This window comes from Rattus norvegicus, chromosome 16 (genome assembly GCF_036323735.1).
Source record: "Rattus norvegicus strain BN/NHsdMcwi chromosome 16, GRCr8, whole genome shotgun sequence".
NCBI lineage: Eukaryota > Metazoa > Chordata > Mammalia > Rodentia > Muridae > Rattus > Rattus norvegicus.
Genome location: NC_086034.1, coordinates 83,593,493 through 83,615,047, shown reverse-complemented (window position 1 = coordinate 83,615,047; position 21,555 = coordinate 83,593,493). Strand labels below are relative to the sequence as shown.

The window sequence follows — 21,555 nt, the reverse complement described above, 5'->3', positions numbered from 1 at the left end:
AAACTCCCTGTGTGGGAAAGGGTGACCATGAACTCCTGGTCTTCCAGCTGCTACCTACCACCTGCTGAGGTCACAGGCATGGGCCTCCACACCCAGCTTTGCATTTGTAAGGTTTTAAGGTAAAATTAAATTAAAGCTATGTACTAAAAACTCCTGGTCTTCATCATGTATTCACTACTGGAATACCAAGACTTCCCAGTGCCCTGGAACTTTAAACAGAGCTAGACGTGCAGTCAGCTGGTAGAAGGGACCAGTGTGCAGTAACGACTGCTTGTGCTCCATTGACATTCCAAGTGATATACACATTTCACAAGTTATAAACCACTCCCCACTGTAGTACAGTCGATCAAATTCCATCACTTTCCACCCACAAACCCAGCAAGTAGACAGTTTTTCCAGACTACTCATAAACCACGTGAAACACCTGAAAGATAATGGTTTTTAATTCTCTAAGTTATCACTTATGCAACATAAAAAAGGCATAATTATATGACTGGATAAGACATTTTTACAAAAAAAAAAGTTCCCTCCATCATCTGGTCAGTAGTATATAAATATTTACAATGAAAAAATAGGCAAGGAGAAGGGAAACCTTCAATATCCAAGCTGACTTCTTCCTAACACTTATCAGAACTTTGAAAATAAAACAGTCGGCCTGCTTGGTTCACATCCGCTCAGCTGGTGGTCTGTGGCTGGGCGAGCCGAGGAAACCTCCCTCCACATGGCTCCCGCTCTTTGAAATGTGATTTGAAGGGTAAAGTAAATATAAAAGTGTAAACTCTGGGAGGAAGTGACAACAGTGGGGGGCGACGCTTGGGGTGGATGTCCTCACGCAGGCTCGTGTTCTAAACACTGAAGCCAGGTAAACAGCCTGTGTATTTCTCAGAGACATGTTTCATTTAGTGTCATGATAACAAAAACTGTCTCTACAGAATGAGAAAGAATAGCGGTGACATTACCTTAGTTTATGAACACACCACTGACCTAGTTTTTTGTGGTAAGAAACAGTTTGTTGTTGTTGTTGTTTTTAACTGACAAATATAAATTACGTGGTGGAAGTAAGATGTTCCGACATATCACAGCGTCTTTCGACTACGAAGACTACATGGTAGGTAAGTGGCCTGTTGAACTCGGTGGTGTTACAGACACGCAAGTCCAGTGGATAACAAGACTTCTTCAGCGGACATGGTGCTGAACACTGTGGCCTGTGTGCAGACAGGAGGCTCCTGCAGCTCACACCAGCCTGAAGGTCCCGGCTTGAGTAAGCATCTACTAGCCCGTGCCAGCCTCACGTGTGGGAACTGCGCCGCCCCCTACTGCCCAGAGAAACCCGCAGCCTGGGTTCTCTGGCTTTGTAATGTTCATTGAAGTCCAATCTGAAGCTGAGAAACTGGAGACTTTCATCAGAGCTGGTTGTGAGCAACACCAGAAACTGCTGTACCACACCCTGGGATGAAAGCACAGGGAAGTCAGTCAGAACACTGCCCGCCCACACATAGCCCCTCAAGACACACTGGTACCAACAGGCCTCCAGCAGGAATGAGCATGGAGTCCAGGGTTCACAGGCCTGTGTTGCTCTCCTCAGATGCCGTCTGCACAGAGAGGTAAGCGGTGCACACATTCTGTGTCAAAGTAACTGACCACCTGACTTCCTCTGCACTCACACTGACCACCTGACTTCCTCTGCACTCACGCCGACCACCTGACTTCCTCTGCACTCGCACCGACCACCTGACTTCCTCTGCACTCAAGCCGACCACCTGACTTCCTCTGCACTCACACTGACCACCTGACCACCTGACTTCCTCTGCACTCACACCGACCACCTGACTTCCTCTGCACTCGCACCGACCACCTGACTTCCTCTGCACTCCCACGCTACAGGATTAAGCAGTCACGGATGCTAAGCACCCTTCTCTGTGGTGAACAGAAATCTCAGGGCTCCCCTGCTAATCTCGTTCATCTCACTGGCTGACTAATGTGTGCTCAGTCATCATCTAGTGGGGGAACAGACTCCAGACCACTGTGAAAAGCAGCCTTCCTGTAAGACATAAGTTCTGACAGATCGTGATTTAGTAAAGTACTCATGGCTCCGATCTCTCACTGCCCACACACTGCCTGCACCATCCAGGCAACGGTGCTCTGATGAGCATACGTCACAGGTCCCCAGTGCCTATCTCCCATCGAGGCTCTCTCATCCCAGGTGCACGGCTGCCCCGAGGAGAGCCCAGCACTAGGGCACCGCCCCCCAGGAACTCCATCCCTAGTGCTGCACATCCCCAAACCTCTGGACGAAAGCACTGGTCCCAGGAGACGACACCACGCCTCACACTTACTCACCTGGTAGAAGTGCGTCAGTATTCGCAACTGGGAACACATTTTTGGTATGGAGTCCTGGAATTCTCGGATCCTCTTGTTCTCTTCCTCTTCCTCTGCCGCAGTCACTCCCCACTGGCCCTGGTTGATTAGAAACAGCAAGTTTAACTGTTGGATGCCTCCTTGCTTCAGCACAATGTCACTGTGAGATCTTGTCTTTGTGGCTTCATGCATTGTGGTACAGTGGGCCCCGTGTCCCCCCACATGCCCTTACTCAATGGGCACAGAGGGACTTGTCAGTTCTGAGTGCTGACAGCCTGACTATCATAGTAACACCAGACAATCTTACTGGACCTCGCTTGTTGTTTCTGAGACATACATCTACTCTCGTTCTAAAAGGCCATTTTCAGTCAGACATGCATGTAGCCCACACCCACAATCCCATCTGAGGCATGAGAATGGTTAAGATGAGGCCAGACTGGGCTATCTACAGTGAGACCATATCTTAACGCCCTTTGCCCCTCCCCTCAAAAAGAATGTTCAGTGAGTGGTTCAGCCAGCCTGTATGGGAGTTACCAAGTTCTCTTTTCATCTGTGAACACAGCAAATCCCATTTACTAGATTTTCAGATCTGAGCCTTGGCATTCCTGGCATACACTCTGGTCTTGGGAACATGTTCCTTTTGCTAGGGCCTCTTACTTGCACGTTATATGAGTTGCCCATTGGTATTCAGAACTCAGACTTGTTCTTTCTGAGTCTCACTGGCCTCCTCAGGTGCTTCACAGTCTGGCGTGGCCCTGTTGGAGCTGTGGCCTCACGGGAGGGTCCCCAGCAGGGCCAACTGTACTTTCTGCAGTTCGCATCCCCACAGCACAGCTTCCTGCAGCCCACTCTGGGCACCCGCAGACCATCCGTGTCCCTCACAGACAGCACTGTACTTACATGCACTTAAGGAACTGACATGCTAGTCCTTCCCACTTTCTTACACGTGCACTTTCACCTCTTACTAGGCCTTAGACTAGTTCACAGCTTGTTTACCCACTCCCTCCGCAACCCAGGCCTGGCTGCTGAGGCCTCCAAGAACAAGGACCGTGTGGACATGGGCCAGGGACAATCCTATGATATTTCCGTAAGGATCTGGCTTCATTTTGCCACCACCACCTTGAGATCTTGACTGAAGCCGAATTGAAGATAATGAACTATTTGTTAGAAAAGTGTGTGGACAAGCTTCAAGTCTTTGACAAGGAAGTGCAGACAACAGAGCAGCTACAGGGATCAACACCATGAGAAACCTGGACATCTGCACTGGGACGTCAGGAAAATGTCTCCTCACGGTCAGCACACACAAGCTCAGAGAGCTGTGGTGCATGGTGGCGAGGCTGCACCTCTAAATGGTGGCTCTGTCTGTGTGCTGTTGGTCTTGAAAGTGTGAAAGACACAAGAAGGAAGGAGTGGTGGAGAGCAGCTGAGGTCAGGCACCGTGTGCAGTGTCGAGGTCCCCAGAGAGAAGCTTAAGCTGTGGTAGAGACCTAAAAGTGTTGGGGATGCCAGGATCACAGGACATGTGCTGGAGAAGCTTAGGGCTGAAGGAGTGGGGCTGTCTGAACCCTCTGGAGCCCAGGCAGTTTCACCATGAGCCCAATGCTGGACAGGACGGCAGGGTTTGGTTTGGCCACACTGGATGGGGATTTGGGTGATTATCCTCGCTGTGCCCTTGACTGTTTCACTTTAGAGCTGGATGTTTAACCTGTGCATTGTATGCCAGAAGTGTGCAAGTTCATTTAACCTGTTTAATCTGTGCATTGTATGCTAGAAGTGTGCAAGTTCATTTAATCTGTTTAATCTGTGCATTATATGCTAGAAGTGTGCAAGTTCATTTAATCTGTTTAATCTGTGCATTATATGCTAGAAGTGTGCAAGTTCATTTTGATCCTATAGGAGTTCACAGTTCAGTCTCTGGACCTCTAAAACATTGGAAAACTATAGAAACTTAAAATTGAACTGTATTTTACGTTATGAGAATAACATAAGACTTTGGGGAGAAGGGTAAATGGTGTGCTGGTTAATTTTATGTCAAACTGGCACAAGCGCTTGTGATCTGAGAGAAGGGAACCTCAACTGAGAAGGTGCCTCCAGAAGACAGTGCTGTAGTCAAGCCCGTGGTGCATTTTCTCAGTTAGCAATTGACAGGAGAGGGCCCAGCCCATTGCGGATGGTTCCATCCCTGGGCTGGTGGTGCTGAGTTCTACAAGAAAGCAGGCTGAGCAAGCCATGAGAAGTTCTCCTGTAAGCAGCGCCCTCCATGACCTCTGCGTCAGCTCCTGCCTCCTGGCTCTTGCCCTGAGTTCCTTTTGGTGACACAGTGATGTGGTAATGTAAGCCAAATAAGCCTCCAAGTTGCTTTTGGTCACACCAACTATGACAGAAAGGTGTGGCTTAAAGTAATGTGTCCATGTGTCGGGTGGACAAAGCAGGGAGTTGTAATGAGTCGTTCTAGTTATCAAATTGACAAACTGTGTGATCGCCTGGGTGTCAATGAAGACCGCCTAGACTCGGCTGGTCTACAGGCAAATCTGTGAGGGGTTTTCCTTCAGTGAGGTGGAAGGGCTCACCCTGGCTGTCAACAGCACCCTCTATTTGCTAGGTCCTGGCTGATGCACAGGAAACCATGCACTGAGCCCTGGGACACTCACGTTCTTCGCTCCCTCAAGCTTCTACCACTGTGACTTCACCACTGAGAAAGGAAGCTGGCCCTGTGAGCTGAAGCTAACCCCTTCCCCTGAGTTACTTTCATCAAAGTATTTTGATCCACAATTGGAAAGGAAACTGAAGAGCACCAGGACCACAGCGGGATGGGCCCAGGAGCCCTGCTGGAAGCAGCCATCTACGTTTCTTATCGGATGTGCAGGCTACATTGGTTTTTAGTGGCATTTCTTTTAAACTTTCATCCCAACTGCTACTGATACAAAGAAAACAGACTGTTGCATATTTGATTTACAGATACCCAAACAAACTCACTTTTACATTCCAATAATTCACCTCAAGGTTATTTTAAATTTTAACCCACAACCAACTTTTGCAAAAAAATCTGTTTTCTCTGTCCCGCTTCCCCCATGCTCACACTGGCGGGACCAGCAGTTCCCCCTCTCGCTCTCATCCTGCTCTCAGCTCTTCAGTGACAAGCAGACCTGCCATACAGCTCTTTAATTTGGAATTGATTAACTTTTCTTCTTTATTTTGCAAATGTGGGTTATGACAATTTTATTAGACCAATCAAAGAGTTCTGTATTCTTGGATAACTTTGAACATTCTGTAACCTGTTTCCATTTGGTACTTCAAGTAGTAAAAGTCTTGGAGTTTCACATTCATGTTCTGCTACACAGAGAGCAGCAGAAATGTAGCCAGTTAATCTGAGACGACAGGATAACGCTGCAGAATCACCACTACACAGGACAGGGTTATGTGGATTCGGAGCACACTTACTTGGCAGAGTAGATTCTCAGCAAAGTAGTACTAGTCACTGGATTTCACTTACGCAGCTGGTACTGCTTCCTGAGTCTTACTGAACAGGGGCGTGTACAGAAGTGTGGGCGTGAAAGGCAGCAGGAACTAAGTATGCTAATGCTAAAACCCGGAGTGTCAATGTATAAAATGTATTTCTTAAACTAAAAGAAGTAAAAGCCCTTCAATCCTAAATTTGAATTGGAAATATCATAATAACTGAAGGTTTTTGAGAAGAAACGTGGGAAGAGAGTGAAGAAGAGCCATGAATTGCAGAAGGAAGGCCTCTGGGACTGCCCCGCCAACAGCGGCATGACAGAGTGCGGAAGCCAGCCCTCGTGCGAGGCACTCAGGATGCTGAAGCCCTGCCGGGAGCCGGCTCCGCCTCTCACAGGTTCAGTGGACCCACACCTGAATGACTGCTGCACACTATTTCACCTTTTGAATTTAAGTTTTGCAGGTGGTTTCAGCTTTATAGCTCTCCCAGGCAACCACGCGTCTCCGAATGAAACACAGTGGATGACCTGCACTTGGTGTGTGGCTGTGTCCCTTCTGTGCTGACCGCTGACATCAGGTGAGACCGCCACTGTGCACACAACTAGCCACCATGCTAGTATCACAATGGCAAATCGTGTTTGTTTGTTTGTTTGGCTGGTTGGTTGGTTCTTTTAGGACAGGGTCTCACTATATACCTCTGGCTGACCTGGAACTCACTGTGTGGACCAGGCTGCCCTCAGACTGGGAGATCTACCTGCCTCTGCTTCCTGAGTGCTGGGGTTAAAGGTGTGCACCACCACTGTCTGCCTAGAACAACAGACTCTAGAGGCTGGTTTCAGTAGGTTATAATATACAGTAAGAACTTTCTAGAAGGGTGACAGTGAGGTCACACTGAGTATCATGATTACAAGTCACACCACAGATAACAACTGTCACCATAGAGACATAAATGATAGCTAGGGCAGAATCCTGGGCTTGTCAGTCACACACAGGCTGGGCATGGATCAGGAGCTCATGTGTGTGGAACCCCATGGCTCCTTAGGGTTACTCACAAACCTCTGCAGTCAAGAGCTATACCAGCAGCACCAAAAGGAGACACACTTCTGCTTCCAAACATCACGTTTTGGCGCCTGTGATGTGGCTGCTAGACACGGCTGCTCACATGGGCACTGTTACTGCGACAGGCTCAAAAGTAAAACCAACCTGACTGTGCCAACCACACAACTTGCCTTCCACTACCCCAAGAGCAGGTGCCCAGAGAGAGAGAGCAGAGACCCAGAGAGAGCAGAGGCCCAGAGAGAGCAGAGGCCCAGAGAGAGCAGAGGCCCAGAGAGAACAGAGGCCCAGAGAGAGCAGAGGCCCAGAGAGAGCAGAGGCCCAGAGAGAACAGAGGCCCAGAGAGAGCAGAGGCCCAGAGAGAGCAGAGGCCCAGAGAGAACAGAGGCCCAGAGAGAGCAGAGGCCCAGAGAGAACAGAGGCCCAGAGAGAGCAGAGGCCCAGAGAGAGAGAGAGCAGAGGCCCAGAGAGAGCAGAGGCCCAGAGAGAGCAGAGGCCCAGAGAGAGCAGAGGCCCAGAGAGAACAGAGGCCCAGAGAGAGCAGAGGCCCAGAGAGAACAGAGGCCCAGAGAGAGCAGAGGCCCAGAGAGAGCAGAGGCCCAGAGAGAACAGAGGCCCAGAGAGAGCAGAGGCCCAGAGAGAACAGAGGCCCAGAGAGAGCAGAGGCCCAGAGAGAGAGAGAGCAGAGGCCCAGAGAGAGAGAGAGCAGAGGCCCAGAGAGAGCAGAGGCCCAGAGAGAGCAGAGACCCAGAGAGAGCAGAGGCCCAGAGAGAGCAGAGGCCCAGAGAGAGAGAGAGCAGAGGCCCAGAGAGAGAGAGAGAGCAGAGGCCCAGAGAGAACAGAGGCCCAGAGAGAGAGAGCAGAGGCCCAGAGAGAGCAGAGGCCCAGAGAGAACAGAGGCCCAGAGAGAGCAGAGGCCCAGAGAGAGCAGAGGCCCAGAGAGAGCAGAGACCCAGAGAGAGCAGAGGCCCAGAGAGAGAGCAGAGGCCCAGAGAGAGAGAGAGAGAGAGCAGAGGCCCAGAGAGAACAGAGGCCCAGAGAGAGAGAGCAGAGGCCCAGAGAGAACAGAGGCCCAGAGAGAGCAGAGGCCCAGAGAGAGCAGAGACCCAGAGAGAGCAGAGGCCCAGAGAGAGCAGAGACCCAGAGAGAGCAGAGGCCCAGAGAGAGAGAGCAGAGGCCCAGAGAGAGAGAGAGAGAGCAGAGGCCCAGAGAGAACAGAGGCCCAGAGAGAGAGAGCAGAGACCCAGAGAGAGCAGAGGCCCAGAGAGAGCAGAGACCCAGAGAGAGCAGAGGCCCAGAGAGAACAGAGGCCCAGAGAGAGCAGAGACCCAGAGAGAGCAGAGACCCAGAGAAAGCAGAGGCCCAGAGAGAGAGAGCAGAGGCCCAGAGAGAACAGAGGCCCAGAGAGAGCAGAGGCCCAGAGAGAACAGAGGCCCAGAGAGAGCAGAGGCCCAGAGAGAGCAGAGACCCAAAGAGAGCAGAGGCCAAGAGAGAACAGAGGCCCAGAGAGAGCAGAGGCCCAGAGAGAACAGAGGCCCAGAGAGAGCAGAGGCCCAGAGAGAGAGAGAGAGAGAGCAGAGGCCCAGAGAGAACAGAGGCCCAGAGAGAGCAGAGGCCCAGAGAGAACAGAGGCCCAGAGAGAGCAGAGACCCAGAGAGAGCAGAGGCCCAGAGAGAGCAGAGGCCCAGAGAGAGCAGAGGCCCAGAGAGAGAGAGCAGAGGCCCAGAGAGAGAGAGAGAGCAGAGGCCCAGAGAGAACAGAGGCCCAGAGAGAGAGAGCAGAGGCCCAGAGAGAGCAGAGGCCCAGAGAGAGAGAGCAGAGGCCCAGAGAGAGCAGAGGCCCAGAGAGAACAGAGGCCCAGAGAGCAGAGACCCAGAGAGAGCAGAGGCCCAGAGAGAGCAGAGACCCAGAGAGAGCAGAGGCCCAGAGAGAGAGAGCAGAGGCCCAGAGAGAGAGAGAGCAGAGGCCCAGAGAGAACAGAGGCCCAGAGAGAGAGAGCAGAGGCCCAGAGAGAGAGCAGAGGCCCAGAGAGAGAGAGCAGAGGCCCAGAGAGAGCAGAGGCCCAGAGAGAGAGAGAGCAGAGGCCCAGAGAGAGCAGAGACCCAGAGAGAGCAGAGGCCCAGAGAGAGAGAGCAGAGGCCCAGAGAGAGCAGAGGCCCAGAGAGAGAGAGCAGAGGCCCAGAGAGAGCAGAGGCCCAGAGAGAACAGAGGCCCAGAGAGAGCAGAGGCCCAGAGAGAACAGAGGCCCAGAGAGAGAGAGCAGAGGCCCAGAGAGAGCAGAGGCCCAGAGAGAGCAGAGGCCCAGAGAGAGCAGAGGCCCAGAGAGAACAGAGGCCCAGAGAGAGCAGAGGCCCAGAGAGAGCAGAGGCCCAGAGAGAGCAGAGACCCAGAGAGAGCAGAGGCCCAGAGAGAGCAGAGGCCCAGAGAGAGAGAGCAGAGGCCCAGAGAGAGCAGAGGCCCAGAGAGAGAGAGCAGAGGCCCAGAGAGAGCAGAGGCCCAGAGAGAGCAGAGGCCCAGAGAGAGCAGGCGCCCAGAGAGAGCAGAGGCCCAGGCTAGCAAGAACAAGAACCCCCATCAATTCCAGGTCACTGGGAACACACAGAAACGTTCTACGGAAACGTAGCTCATGTGTGAGCTAGTAAACAAGTCAGGGTCCCTCAGCTTCAGGTAAGTGACAGAGCAGCAGGCTGACTGGAGGCTGCAGTAGACACTGGGGCACCACCTTTGTGGGCATTCTGAAGCTTGACGATAGCAGTGAGAGGAGCACTCACTGACAGCACGCAGAACTTCAGTAGACTCACAGTGGACCGCATGCTGCCTCAGCAGAAAAGCTACTGCCACCGCTCGTGGTGACTGGCCAGCCATGAGAAAGCAGGAGTTAAAAACCTACCTCAGTTTCACGCTGTTTCTTCTTCTCTTCAAATTGCAGCCGCCTCTGCAGCTCCTCCAGAGCAGCTCTGTACATTGTGTCTTGGGCGTTCTGAAGTTCAATGATTTGATCAAACACGGCTCTCAGTTGGTTTAAAAGCACCTGAAAAACCAGCATTTTAAGTGAGCCTCAGATGCTAGCAAGGAGTGTCTGCTTAAATACACATGTGCTTTGGGGCTGCCTCCTCTAACACTCGGGGAGACACGTCCCCAGTATAGCCATACTGGAAGAGTGGTGGGAGAGTGGAAGCACTGGGCCATGAGGCCTCCACCCTAACAAGGCAGCTGATGCCGTTCACAGGTGGCTCTCGACGACGCTCACAAAACTGAATTCTGACTCTCGAGAGTGGACCGCTCTAAAGTAACATCTACTGCACAGAGTGTGAACTGAGGACATAGACATATTAATACCACATGTGTGCCTAGACTTGTGTACACATCTCCAGAGCCTCACAGCAACACAAAAATGGACAAGTTCCTCCTAGTCCTTGCTTTGTGTCTGACTGTTCTGTTGCTGTGTGGAGACACCATGATCAGGACAGCTCATGAGGAGTTTAATTGGGGTTTGTTTACAGTTTCAGAGGGTTAGTCTGTGACTAACATGGTGGGAAGCAGGCAGGCATGGCACTAGAGCAGTACCTGAGAGCTTTACATCCTGATGCCCAAGCAGCAAGCGGAGTGGGGGACACTGGGCCTGGCATGAGCTTTTTGAAACATTGAAAGGCACTCCCAGTGACATACCTCCTTCAACAAGGCCACACCGCCTAATCTTTCCCAAACAGTTCTACTAACTGGGGACCACGTCTTTGAGCACAGAAGCCATCCTCATTCAAAGCACCACACTTCTCTCTAGCCAGCCTAGTCCTAGAGAGAAGGATATCCCACACTCCAGTTAATGAGCTATTCCTAGCACCCACCTCTGGGCCACAAGAGTGCCCTGTCCTGTTGAGATGTCAGGCAACACCAATGACGGCTGAGCTACCTGTGTACCCAAGTGAGACTGCAGCAACTCTGAGAGCATGAGAACCTAAGAACACAGGTACTGCAGAGGGACCAGTGCACAGTTCTCATTTACTGCAATGCATTGTGTGAAACAGGGCCTTCAGCCTGCACAGTACTGCAGGAGACAGAGGGCCTGATCAGGTGATGTCACTGCATGACACAAGCCATGTGGATCCTGCTGAATGCAGGCTCAAGCAAGTGTCCTGTTCTCTGTCTAGAACACTGCGTCTCCTCAAGGTCACTAACTGATACTTCACTTAAGTGGAGTATACGCTGTGGGCTTCTGCGTCTGCTCCAAGGGCCTGAAGTGCACACTCTGAGCTGCCCTTTACACTGCGCTGCACAGGTTTTCTCCTCAATGTTGCACAATCAAAGGGGTATCTGCAACTGGATCATGACAACTGATTTTTCTCACAACGTGAAAATATGAAAATACCATATTTAAAGTTAATACGTCCAAAACAGATTGCCTTGTTTTCTATACTAGACTTCTTTCCTAGGAACAAATAATGACAAATCACTCCAGAGCCAGTTACGTGGCCCATACCTATAATCTCGACCCAATGGAGGCCAAGGCAGGAAGATCACAGGGCCCAGGCCACTCTGAGACCCTGTTTCTAAAGCAAGCAAACGACACCCAGTTGGGTTACTACACAGCCATAAGGCACAACCTCAAGGCTAATGGAGTCTAGGGCAGAGCTCCTTCAGTGCAGCTGGCTGGGACCAACCCCAAACACAGAGCACATGGACTTTGCTCACACCCACAGCTACTCTACAAACTCAACAACTAGGATGACCAACTTGGCTCACACAGACACTGCCCAATCGTGTATGAGCTCAGCCCGCAGGTTAGCAGAGCCGTAGGGTACAGTGGGCCAGTGTGGGTGCAGGTCTTAGAATTCCAACATTTTCTGAAAAGCAATACACCTGGTGACTTTCACACCTGCTTCCTATGCAAAATGACATAAAATGTGACTTGTGCAGCTTGAAAAGAGAAGCTGCTACATTTATGAGTTGGTTACCATGGTATCATATAATTTAATTCCCACAAGTTTACACTGTGCCTCTGAAGACAGGAGAATCTGGAGTCACAGTAAGAGGCTGGCATCTGCCTGAGCGCTGACTTTGACCCATGTAAGGGTGCTTCATGTCTTTGGCACGTCAGAGAATGGTCAGGACCTGTGGGACCATTATGTGCTCACCACCATACTGATGCCATCACAGACACCTTCATAACAAACATAGGTGCCAGGTAACAGACGTGAAACCCACCGTACTATCAACCTCACAGAGAACGGACTTAGTAAGAATGGACAGCAGGGCCCCAGGCGACTTCAGGTGCCCATTTCATGAGTTACTAATTCTGTTCAAAGGATATTAGCGCTCTATGCCACCTTTTCAGCATCTAGAAAGCAAATTCCGTACCTTCAATCACTAGACACTGATATATAAACTCTTTAATAATTAAGTTTAATCCAAACACTTCTCCCCAGCATAGGCTAATGCAGACGAACAGAAGACAAACAGAAGTCTTGGTAAAGTAGGCAGAAGCTAGACAGAGACCTGGAATGTGTCTCAGGCCGCTCACACAGTGAGAAATGCTCTCGGGGAGTCAACCTGAGGCAGTTTACCTGCCTGATGCTCAGAATGTGTTCTCTCTCAACCCAGACCTTTAAAGGAAATCAGAACTCCAGAAAGCCTCGCTACTCAAAAACAGGCACCTTTCTAGAAGAGGCTCTCTACAAGAAAAGAAACCAAGCCAAAAGCCCTGAGCTATCAGGTCCTCACAGCCCTGTGCACACAGTCTGTTTAAATTCAGGCAGCCACATGCCATTACGTAAAATACCACTATCCCTAGACTAAGAAAAGGAAAGCAGGAGTAGGGTGTGGTCACTGTGAGAACGCCTGTCTAGGCTACACACGGCCTAGGGCTGAGCCCAGCATGAAGGAGGAGGAAGATGCCCGAGCTCTAGATGCCTCCCTTTACACAGGCCACCACCTGTTCCAGTGTTTGGATGCCCTTCAGCGTCCATCCTGTCGCAGCTCCACAGGGTGGCATTCCCCATGACTCTCCTACTCCGCACGCCATCAACAGTGTACTGTTGCTTCCCATGATGTCACCGCCATGTCAGATGTCAGAGCACACTCACTCACCACCTTTATTCCAGTTCTGCTAGGAAGTGATTCTCAAACCCCAGTTTAACAGACCTTTCTCAATCACTGACGCGGCAGCCCCGGACAAATGGCAGTTTCGGTCCCGGCAGGCAGGACTGAGCCTTACCCTGGAGTTGCTGTCCAGGAGACAGCGGGATGTGATGGTGTCCAGGAACGCCTCGTGTGCCGCGATAATGTGGTCCAAGTCCTGGGCTTGCTGCACTCTGTTCCAGAGCTCATCCCAGGAGCACTCGAGAACCTGGAAGGACAAGCTGAGACTGTGGGAAGGGCCTGCTGAGCTCATACCACTGCACCACACTGCAGGGCAGCAAGCTGACTCACCTCAAAGGTGATGTAGTACTGCATCTGATGGATGAAGTGCACCATCTCCGAGGCCAGGATGTGGCACTGGTGAAGCACCCCGGAGAACTCTGCAAAAGATGAGTGTCATCAGGGAAGGGGGTGCTGGTGTTTGTACAGACCCCTATGCACGCAAGCCTCCCGCTAACAAGGCCGTAAGTAAGCCTTACTCCAGATGCCAGAGACCAGAAGCTCTCCGCCCACTCTTGTGCCTTAGCGAAAGGGCTGGACTAAGAGTACTTGCTTTGAAGGCATGTGGACTCGACTTCACACCCCAGTACCCATGTAACGGCCTGAGCATGGTCGTGCCCATAACTCCAGCATTGGAGGGTCAGGGAAGATCTCAGGGGCTGGCTGGGTGACAGCCTAGGGAATAAGGTGCAGAGTGACAGAGAACAGCACATGTCCTCTTCCTCTTCTGGGGCTCGCTCACTGGCACATGCAAATGTATGCACATACACACACACACACATATCACACACACACACATACACACACACACACACACACACACACACACACACACACACACACACACACGGCTAAGTAGGAAAGTTTGATTTATAGAAATGAGCACCATGTCTAACTAGAAGCCTTATTTTATGTTATCTGCAACTAGCCCATCTACCACGCAAGGAATGGCTATTTCTCCCTATTTATTCAAAGACAAGAGGGTCTCGGGTGGGCCCTAACTCAGTAGGAAGAAAAGGGAGGGATCCCAGGGAGCGGCCCTGCATGTGCAGCCCGAGGGAGCAGAACAGTACTGGCTTCAGCTGCACTGTGGATCTCTGGCCTATAGAATGTTAAACAGGATTAACATCTGATGGTTTAAGTGACCCAGCTTGTAGTGCTGGGCCCTGATAAATAACGTCAGTCTTCACAAGTGACTATTAGGTGACAGGTGAGGGGCTCTGAGGGACTGCGGCCCCCAGAGAGAGGATGACATCAAAAAAGACGCACCTCTGGGGACAGAGACCAAGAGGCACTGCTGTCCTAGGGCAGTGAGCACATTTGCTCAACAGAGGAAAGATCAAAACACAACCCCAAGTTTAAAACAAAACAAAAACAAACAAAAACCTTAAATTCTTCGATGACTGTACCCAGAGCGTAACACAAACCAGCGTGTGCACACAGACTGCACATGAGTGCACACAGTCACAGGAACAGGCAGCAGCAAGTCTGACCCTAATGAATCTGAGGAGGGGTCAGGGAAGCAAGCCTTTAGAAAGTGAGAGGGAAACACAGAAGGCGGAGACTGCTCTCCTGGGCTTCCTGATGAGGGTGCCAGACACTGCAAAACTACCCTCTGGCCATGAATGGCCGGTGCCATTTTCAATCAGAGCAGCTGTCATCAGCCAGACTCTCACAAGGTGAAGCCACCAACAGCTCCTAGGGAACAACGGTCTACAACCTGCACTGAGTGTTCCCAGCCCTTCTCCAGGAACACAAGCGGTTACCAATCACTGGAGGGACAGGAACTCTTCTTGTTTAGCCACATGGAATGCGCCCTTACTCCTGGGTGTAACCCAGTAAGTCCAGTGATTCACCCACCTGGACTTCAGGGTGAAGAGACTGCCCAGGAAGGGTGAGGCAGCAGATGGGCACAAGGTTTGTACAGAGGCAGGCAGTCCAAGGACTCCCCACTGACAGGCCCCAGGGTCCCCATGCTTCCCTGGTCAGAAGTCACAGCTTAGTTGTTAGAAATGTATCTACACCTTCCTTAGCAAACACCAGAGTCCTCAGACCGCTCAAGAGAGCTGTGTGCCCACACCATAGGTGTCATTCCCCCGTGGCTATTAGTCGCCTTTGACCAGAAGTGTGGCCATCCAGCACAGGACCCTCAGAAGAGCAGCACACTCCACAGGTCTCCCCCACAATATCTATCAATGAATACAGCTGATCTGCAGCAATTTTCTTTGAATAGAAACAGTCCCAGCAGACAGAGGAGGGACGTGAGACAGTTAGCAAATAAACTTTCACCGTCCAGAGAGGCTGGGAGGTCCATCTTTATAGGAGCAGTAAACAACTGGCTGGGAGGAGGCCTGCCAACCTGTTGAGCGGCCTGCATGTCTACAGGGTGCAGGCTCCAGGAACAAGCTCTGGTTAGTGGTACCCAAGCCAGGATGGGTCTTCAGTGATGCAGCTGCATTTGAGTCACATGTGCTCCTTCAAGTAGCCTCTCGCCAGTACCAACCCCAATAAACTCACTGCTTTGCTACGCTGGACTCAAGGTAACTGTTACTTTGGTCTGTCTTGGTTCCCTGTCTGGAGTGAGCAGACATCCGTTCCCATCTCCCTAGGAAAATGTCACACAATGATGATCTGACAAGGGGGGTACGCTTCCCAGTTCTCTTGAAGGTCTAGAACAGTGTGGTTTTCCCCATTGAAACTAGGCTATCTAACCCAATTCTCTAGTCATACAATTGACTTCTGTTTCCCACACAGAGGACATAGCCACTCTATAGGCATATACGTTTTACAGCCTACTTTAACAAGGGCTCAACCTGCCCTCTTGCCCACCACCCACTAGAAGTTATTAGGATTCGGGGGAAGTGGACCTGTTTAGAAATAGTTCTTTGGGGGCAACTGCAATCTTTGTTGTCAGGATATCAGCAGTCCGGTCCTCTAGCAAACACCAACACAAGTCGGCAGCAGCAGAGCCTACTCAGCAAGCACCACCCAGGGATCAGCAGGGCAGTTCAACCACAAGAAACCATGAGGCTCACCAACCCACCAGAGACCACTGAGGAAGCGGTAAGAAGCCACAGAACCTCACGAGAAGCTCTTTGGTCAGTTTCTCTCTACAACATTACCACAAGCAGAGCTCAGCAGCACAGTGTAAGGTGAACCAATATACGTGTGTAGGTTAGAGAAGAACAGCGAAGCAGAGCAGAGCAAACCAATGCTTGAGCCCCGTCCCCCACTGTCTGTCAGTCATATTTATGTTCCTTCTAAATATCACGTGTCCTTTCATGTGTCTGCTATAGCAAAACATCCTTTCACCTGCGTACCCCAGCAAAACATCATTCGACATAACTGACTTCCAAAGAAACCGGAAGTTTCCACTTTACCACCCTCTGTCAAGAGGCACTCAGTCACGCACGGCAGTGCTCAGTCACGCACAGCAGTGCTCAGTTATGCACAGCAGTGCTCAGTTATGCACAGCAGTGCTCAGTCACGCACAGCAGTGCTCAGTCATGCACAGCAGTGCTCAGTCACGCACAGCAGTGCTCAGTTACGCACAGCAGTGCTCAGTTATGCACGGCAGTGCTCAGTTATGCACGGCAGTGCTCAGTTATGCACGGCAGTGCTCAGTCACGCACAGCAGTGCTCAGTTATGCACAGCAGTGCTCAGTTATGCACAGCAGTGCTCAGTTATGCACGGCAGTGCTCAGTCACGCACGGCAGTGCTCAGTCACGCACGGCAGTGCTCAGTCACGCACGGCAGTGCTCAGTTATGCATGGCAGTGCTCAGTCACGCACAGCAGTGCTCAGTTATGCATGGCCATGCTCAGTTATGCACGGCAGTGCTCAGTCACGCACAGCAGTGCTCAGTCACACACAGCAGTGCTCAGTTATGCACAGCAGTGCTCAGTCACGCACAGCAGTGCTCAGTTATGCACGGCAGTGCTCAGTCACGCACGGCAGTGCTCAGTTATGCATGGCAGTGCTCAGTCACGCACAGCAGTGCTCAGTTATGCATGGCCGTGCTCAGTTATGCACGGCAGTGCTCAGTCACGCACGGCAGTGCTCAGTCACGCACAGCAGTGCTCAGTCACACACAGCAGTGCTCGGTTATGCATGGCCGTGCCCCCAGAAGAAAATACTCTGCAGATCTACTGTGAGTTTTCACCAAGAGCCAGATGGAAAGGAGACTGCCTCTCCCAATTTGATGGAACTGTTCCAGGGGATCCTGAGCACGGCAGTGTACCCTAAAACTTCCTTGTGTACTGGAGTATGTCACCTCACGTTTGTGCACTGTGAGGTTCTACAGCAGCCTCCAGGCTGGGCGATCCCTAGGAGAAACTATGCATGCACATTCACCCCAGTCCTCAAACCCCGCCCACAGACCTGCGTGACAGAGCTAACACTCGTGCTCGTCCTTCAGTCTCCACTACGTGATGGACATGGTTTTCTTCCTAGGAAAAGCTGTCCCTCAGCCCGTGAAGGAAACTGCATTGAGAACATGGCCCCCAGGCATGACTGCAGTCTGTTACCCTCGTAGCTGTCCTTGTGGCAGCTCTGTAGGCTCTGAGGACCATGGACTTGATTCAAAGTCCTTTAGCCCTCGAGATATAACCTGTTATCCCTTAACTCTCTACCCAGCGTCCTGAAAATGCGTACCAAATGCATGCTTAAAGAATGTTTCATGACTGGCCCAGAAGAACGGTCTTGGTCAACACCACACTGAGGTACAATGAACACACAAGTGTGCCCTACTGGCTTTACACACAAACTTAGGAATGTCTATGGGGGGCTGGAGACATGGCTCACACTTGTTGTTCACCAGGTTCAACACCCACATGACAGCTCACAACTGTCAGTGATGCCGACTTCAGGGGAGCCGACTCCCTCATCTAGTTCTGAAGACATCAAGCACACACGCGGTGCACATACACGCATGCCAGCAAATACATTAAAATGAAAACAAGGACCTTCCTTCCCTTCCACTTATGTATCTAGAGATGGATTCATTCCTGGTTGTCTACCGCCCTCTAAAGGCCACTGAAAGACCTTCAGTGTGAGCTGAACCAGCGGCTCCGTGGCCCAGGCATGTTCAGCAGGACATACCTGCAGCAGGAGACACGTTACCACCCAAGGTCCAAGATTTCAGTTTAAAGAAATACCTTAAATCCCCTCTGCAACCTGCACTTCCCATGGTGCTGCTCCGTTTAAGGTGATGAAATAAAGTCCTGTCCATTTTCTTTTCCAAAGCTTTGGATTTAAAAGATGCTTTAGGAGCCAGCACTTTTCCGCATGGCTGCAGTTCAGCCCCCCTCGCCCTCGTGCCCGTCCTAACGGCATTCGGCGTGTGAGAATTACAGGCAAGTGCCACTCACAAAGACAACAGCTCACTGTTGGGCTCAGGCTGGGTCTGAGGACCTCTTTGCAAGTTTAATCCCAGAGACCCAAGGCAATGACACTGTCAGAGCCAAGGCAGGCACAGAGAGCTGATTCAACATGTCCTTAGACGACACCACCTTTGTACGATATGTAAGACTAAATACATCGCCACAAAGGAAACAGCTGCCCAGAGGGCTGGTCCGTGCTACACCCAGTCTGCAGCTCAGCCACTGCTCAGCGCCCGCCCTCTCCATGCCGCCACCAGTAATGCACACTGCCCTTCCTACACCGCGGCCTAGAGCCACTGTGCCACCTTTCCAAAGGCAACGGCCAAGGCTGCAGCTCAGCAGCAGCAGACACACCCCGAGAAGTAAAGGCAGAGCAACCATGCTTACTTCAGAAGTGATAACTGCGGTTAAAGGAAAACCGACAGATGAATGTGGAGAGCTAACCCTTGGCTGCTATGGCTTCCGGTTTGGCCTTCCATTAGGCTTGAGAGTCGACCCTACATACAGATATTCAGCAACAGGATCCTGCCAATGCCTTCCCTAGCTCAACCTTGGACTATTGTCCACTGGAAGGAAAGAAATGTAACAGTGAGGTCTCTACAACGCCTCCTGGGAGATGTGACTGACGGACAGCGCACCTGAAGCGGTGCCTCCAGGGCAGACCCAACTCTCGGCAGACAGCCAGCAAGGGCGAGCGTTATAGTGCAGTAAGAAAGGTCAGAGAGAGAGGACCATGTGGTACTTCATACACATTATTGCAAACAAATTATTAATTTCTTTAGATTTATCTTTACTATTTAATGATTTACTATTAATTTATCATTAAAAGTAATTTATTAATTTTATTATTATTATTTTATTATTATTGCACAGCTGTTCTTCCTACATGTATACACATAGGCGTCGTCGGGTACCAGAGGCTGTCAGAGAGAGTGTGGAATCCTCTGGGGCTGGACGCTGGGAACTGAACCTAGGTCCTCAGGAAGAACAAGAGCTCTAAACCACAGCCGACTCTGCAGTCACTTCCACCTCTGAAGCTCACCGAGTTCTGCAGTCTGACTGCACTGCACTCACAGACTGCACCCACCACCCAGTGGACATCGTCACCAGCCACCCCAGAGGATTAGCAGTCTCCTGCACTTCTCTAAAGGCCTATGTCTAGACACTTTTCATCTCAACAAGTGGGCAGTTTAAACAGAAGGAAATACAGCTGCAGGGTCAGACTTGGGGGGCGGGGAAGACCCAGGACACCTCACTGCACAAGTCTTGCCTCACCTCCACAAGAGGACCTTGTGCTCTTTGACCTTGAGGACCTAGAAGACCATTTTCTCTGTGGAGAGAAGTCTCTGAAGAAGACCAGTTTGCCCACCACGCTGTCAGTCACCATTTCAAACAGGCAGAAAGCTACATTTCCTTACTTCCTTCTCGGCCACCGACAAGGAACCAGCTGTCAGTGAGTACACAGAGTGGTAAGACCCAGGTAAAGGCCAGTCTGCTGTGGCCATGCTGGCCTGGGTGGCCGCCACTGCCTGCAGTCTGCTGTAGCCATCACTGTCCAGACCTTTGGTATTTTAGAGTTAGCCTATGACCCGCCCAAACAGTAGCGACGAGGGAACCTCTTCCTTCAGACACCGGTTCCACGTTATCCGTAACAACTGTTTTATTGATCGAAGGGCAGGTTCACCTTAGTTGTTCCTTAGAGAGGTTTATGAAATGCTCTAGTAATCAACTTCCACATAACGAACTCAAATCACTCATAATCGAAGTCATTCAATATTGTAACATTAACAAAATCTTGACTGTCTAAACTATAATTCTAAACTATAAAATGTAAAGCACGTCCACATACTGGAGTATGCTGAAAAGAAAAATTCACAGAGAGCACAATTAAAGCACTAAGTGAACTTGGAGTAACCAGGGACCTAGTGAAAGGCATTCCTTCTTTGAAAATTGGTGATTAAAAAATTGAACTTGGGGCTGGAGAGATGGCTCAGCAGCTAAGAGCACTAGCTGCTCTTCCAGAGGTCCTGAGTTCAATTCCCAGCAACCACATGGTGTCTCACAGCCATCTGTAATGGGGTCTGATGCCCTCTGTTGGTGTGTCTGAAAACGGCGACAGTGTACTTATATATGTAAAATAAATAAAAAAACTTTAAGGAAAAAAATTATACTAAGGACTAGAGAGACGGCTCAGTTTAGATTTCTAACACCCACATGGCAGCTCACAACTATCTGTAAGGCCAATTCCAGGGCATGCAATTCCTGCTCTGCCTCCATGTGTACCAAGTGCATACACAGATTCAGGCACTTATACATGTATTCATCATCATCTTCATCTTCTTCATCATCATCAAACTACACCCATTGTCATCGTCATCATCATCATTAAACTATACACATGATCATCATCATCATCATCTTTGTCAAACTACACCCATGAACCAAATGCAATTTTAAAAGAAACTTCATGTTGTGAATCCAGTGTGACTTAATTTCCTCTTTGTAATGAAGTCCAGGCAAGGATACAAAGAAGGCCCTCATAAACCAGACTCACAGTGCAACAGTGAGTCCGTTCACTCATGAGTCCGTTCACTTGTGAGTCCGTTCACTTGTGAGCCCGTTCACTTGTTACTTTAAGGCTTTAATGTCTGATGCAGACTCAGTTGGCCTCTGAATTTACCTGGCATGTTCCTCAGGAGTTTCGCATTGCACATGTGTCCTTTCCGGATGTCAGTGAGGATGTACTCCATGCGCTTGGCCCTCCACAGGAAATTAAACACTCTCAGGTAGTGGCTCATGCACTCTCGTGTGAACACCTAGAAAGACAAAAGATGGGTGTGGCTCTTGTGCAAAGAAGCTCCTAGCCCAGGCCCTAGCCTTCCGATAATCAGCAAACACAATTCCAGCCTGGTCCACACACACAGAAGGAAGGAGAGTTGACAACAGCCACCTCGTGTCTTAGGTGCACAGCAGAAGCTGCCAGGTATGTCTGCTCAGGGTGGACACAGGGCTGAAGGTGGTGAGACAGCACAGCTCAGTGGGACTTCTTCCCCTCCAGTTCTCTGTCCTGGAATTCATATGCAGACCAGGCTGGGCTCCAACTCAGAGACCTGCCTGCCTCTGCCTACCAAGTGCTAAGATTAAAGCATGCAGCACCATGCCCAGCTTT

General features: G+C 50.7%; 1 protein-coding gene across 3 annotated transcripts in view; it reads right to left on the bottom strand.

The window, feature by feature from the left end:
* Window positions 1-421: 421 nt before the first annotated feature.
* Tubgcp3 (tubulin gamma complex component 3) overlaps window positions 422-21,555 on the bottom strand; it is a 60,677-nt gene continuing 39,543 nt past the window's right edge. Inside the window, exons 17-22 of one of the 3 annotated variants that reach the window (NM_001107323.2) lie at window positions 21,067-21,202; window positions 13,297-13,385; window positions 13,082-13,213; window positions 9,761-9,901; window positions 2,341-2,457; window positions 422-1,447 (exon numbers count right to left, since the gene is read on the bottom strand). In NM_001107323.2, coding sequence (NP_001100793.2) covers window positions 1,289-1,447; window positions 2,341-2,457; window positions 9,761-9,901; window positions 13,082-13,213; window positions 13,297-13,385; window positions 21,067-21,202 — 774 coding nt within the window. In that variant the 3' untranslated portion in view covers window positions 422-1,288. Of the gene's footprint in view, window positions 2,458-9,760; window positions 9,902-13,081; window positions 13,214-13,296; window positions 13,386-21,066; window positions 21,203-21,555 lie in introns of all 3 variants that reach the window. The other 2 variants (XM_006253441.5, XM_063275461.1) reach the window with 2 other exon arrangements.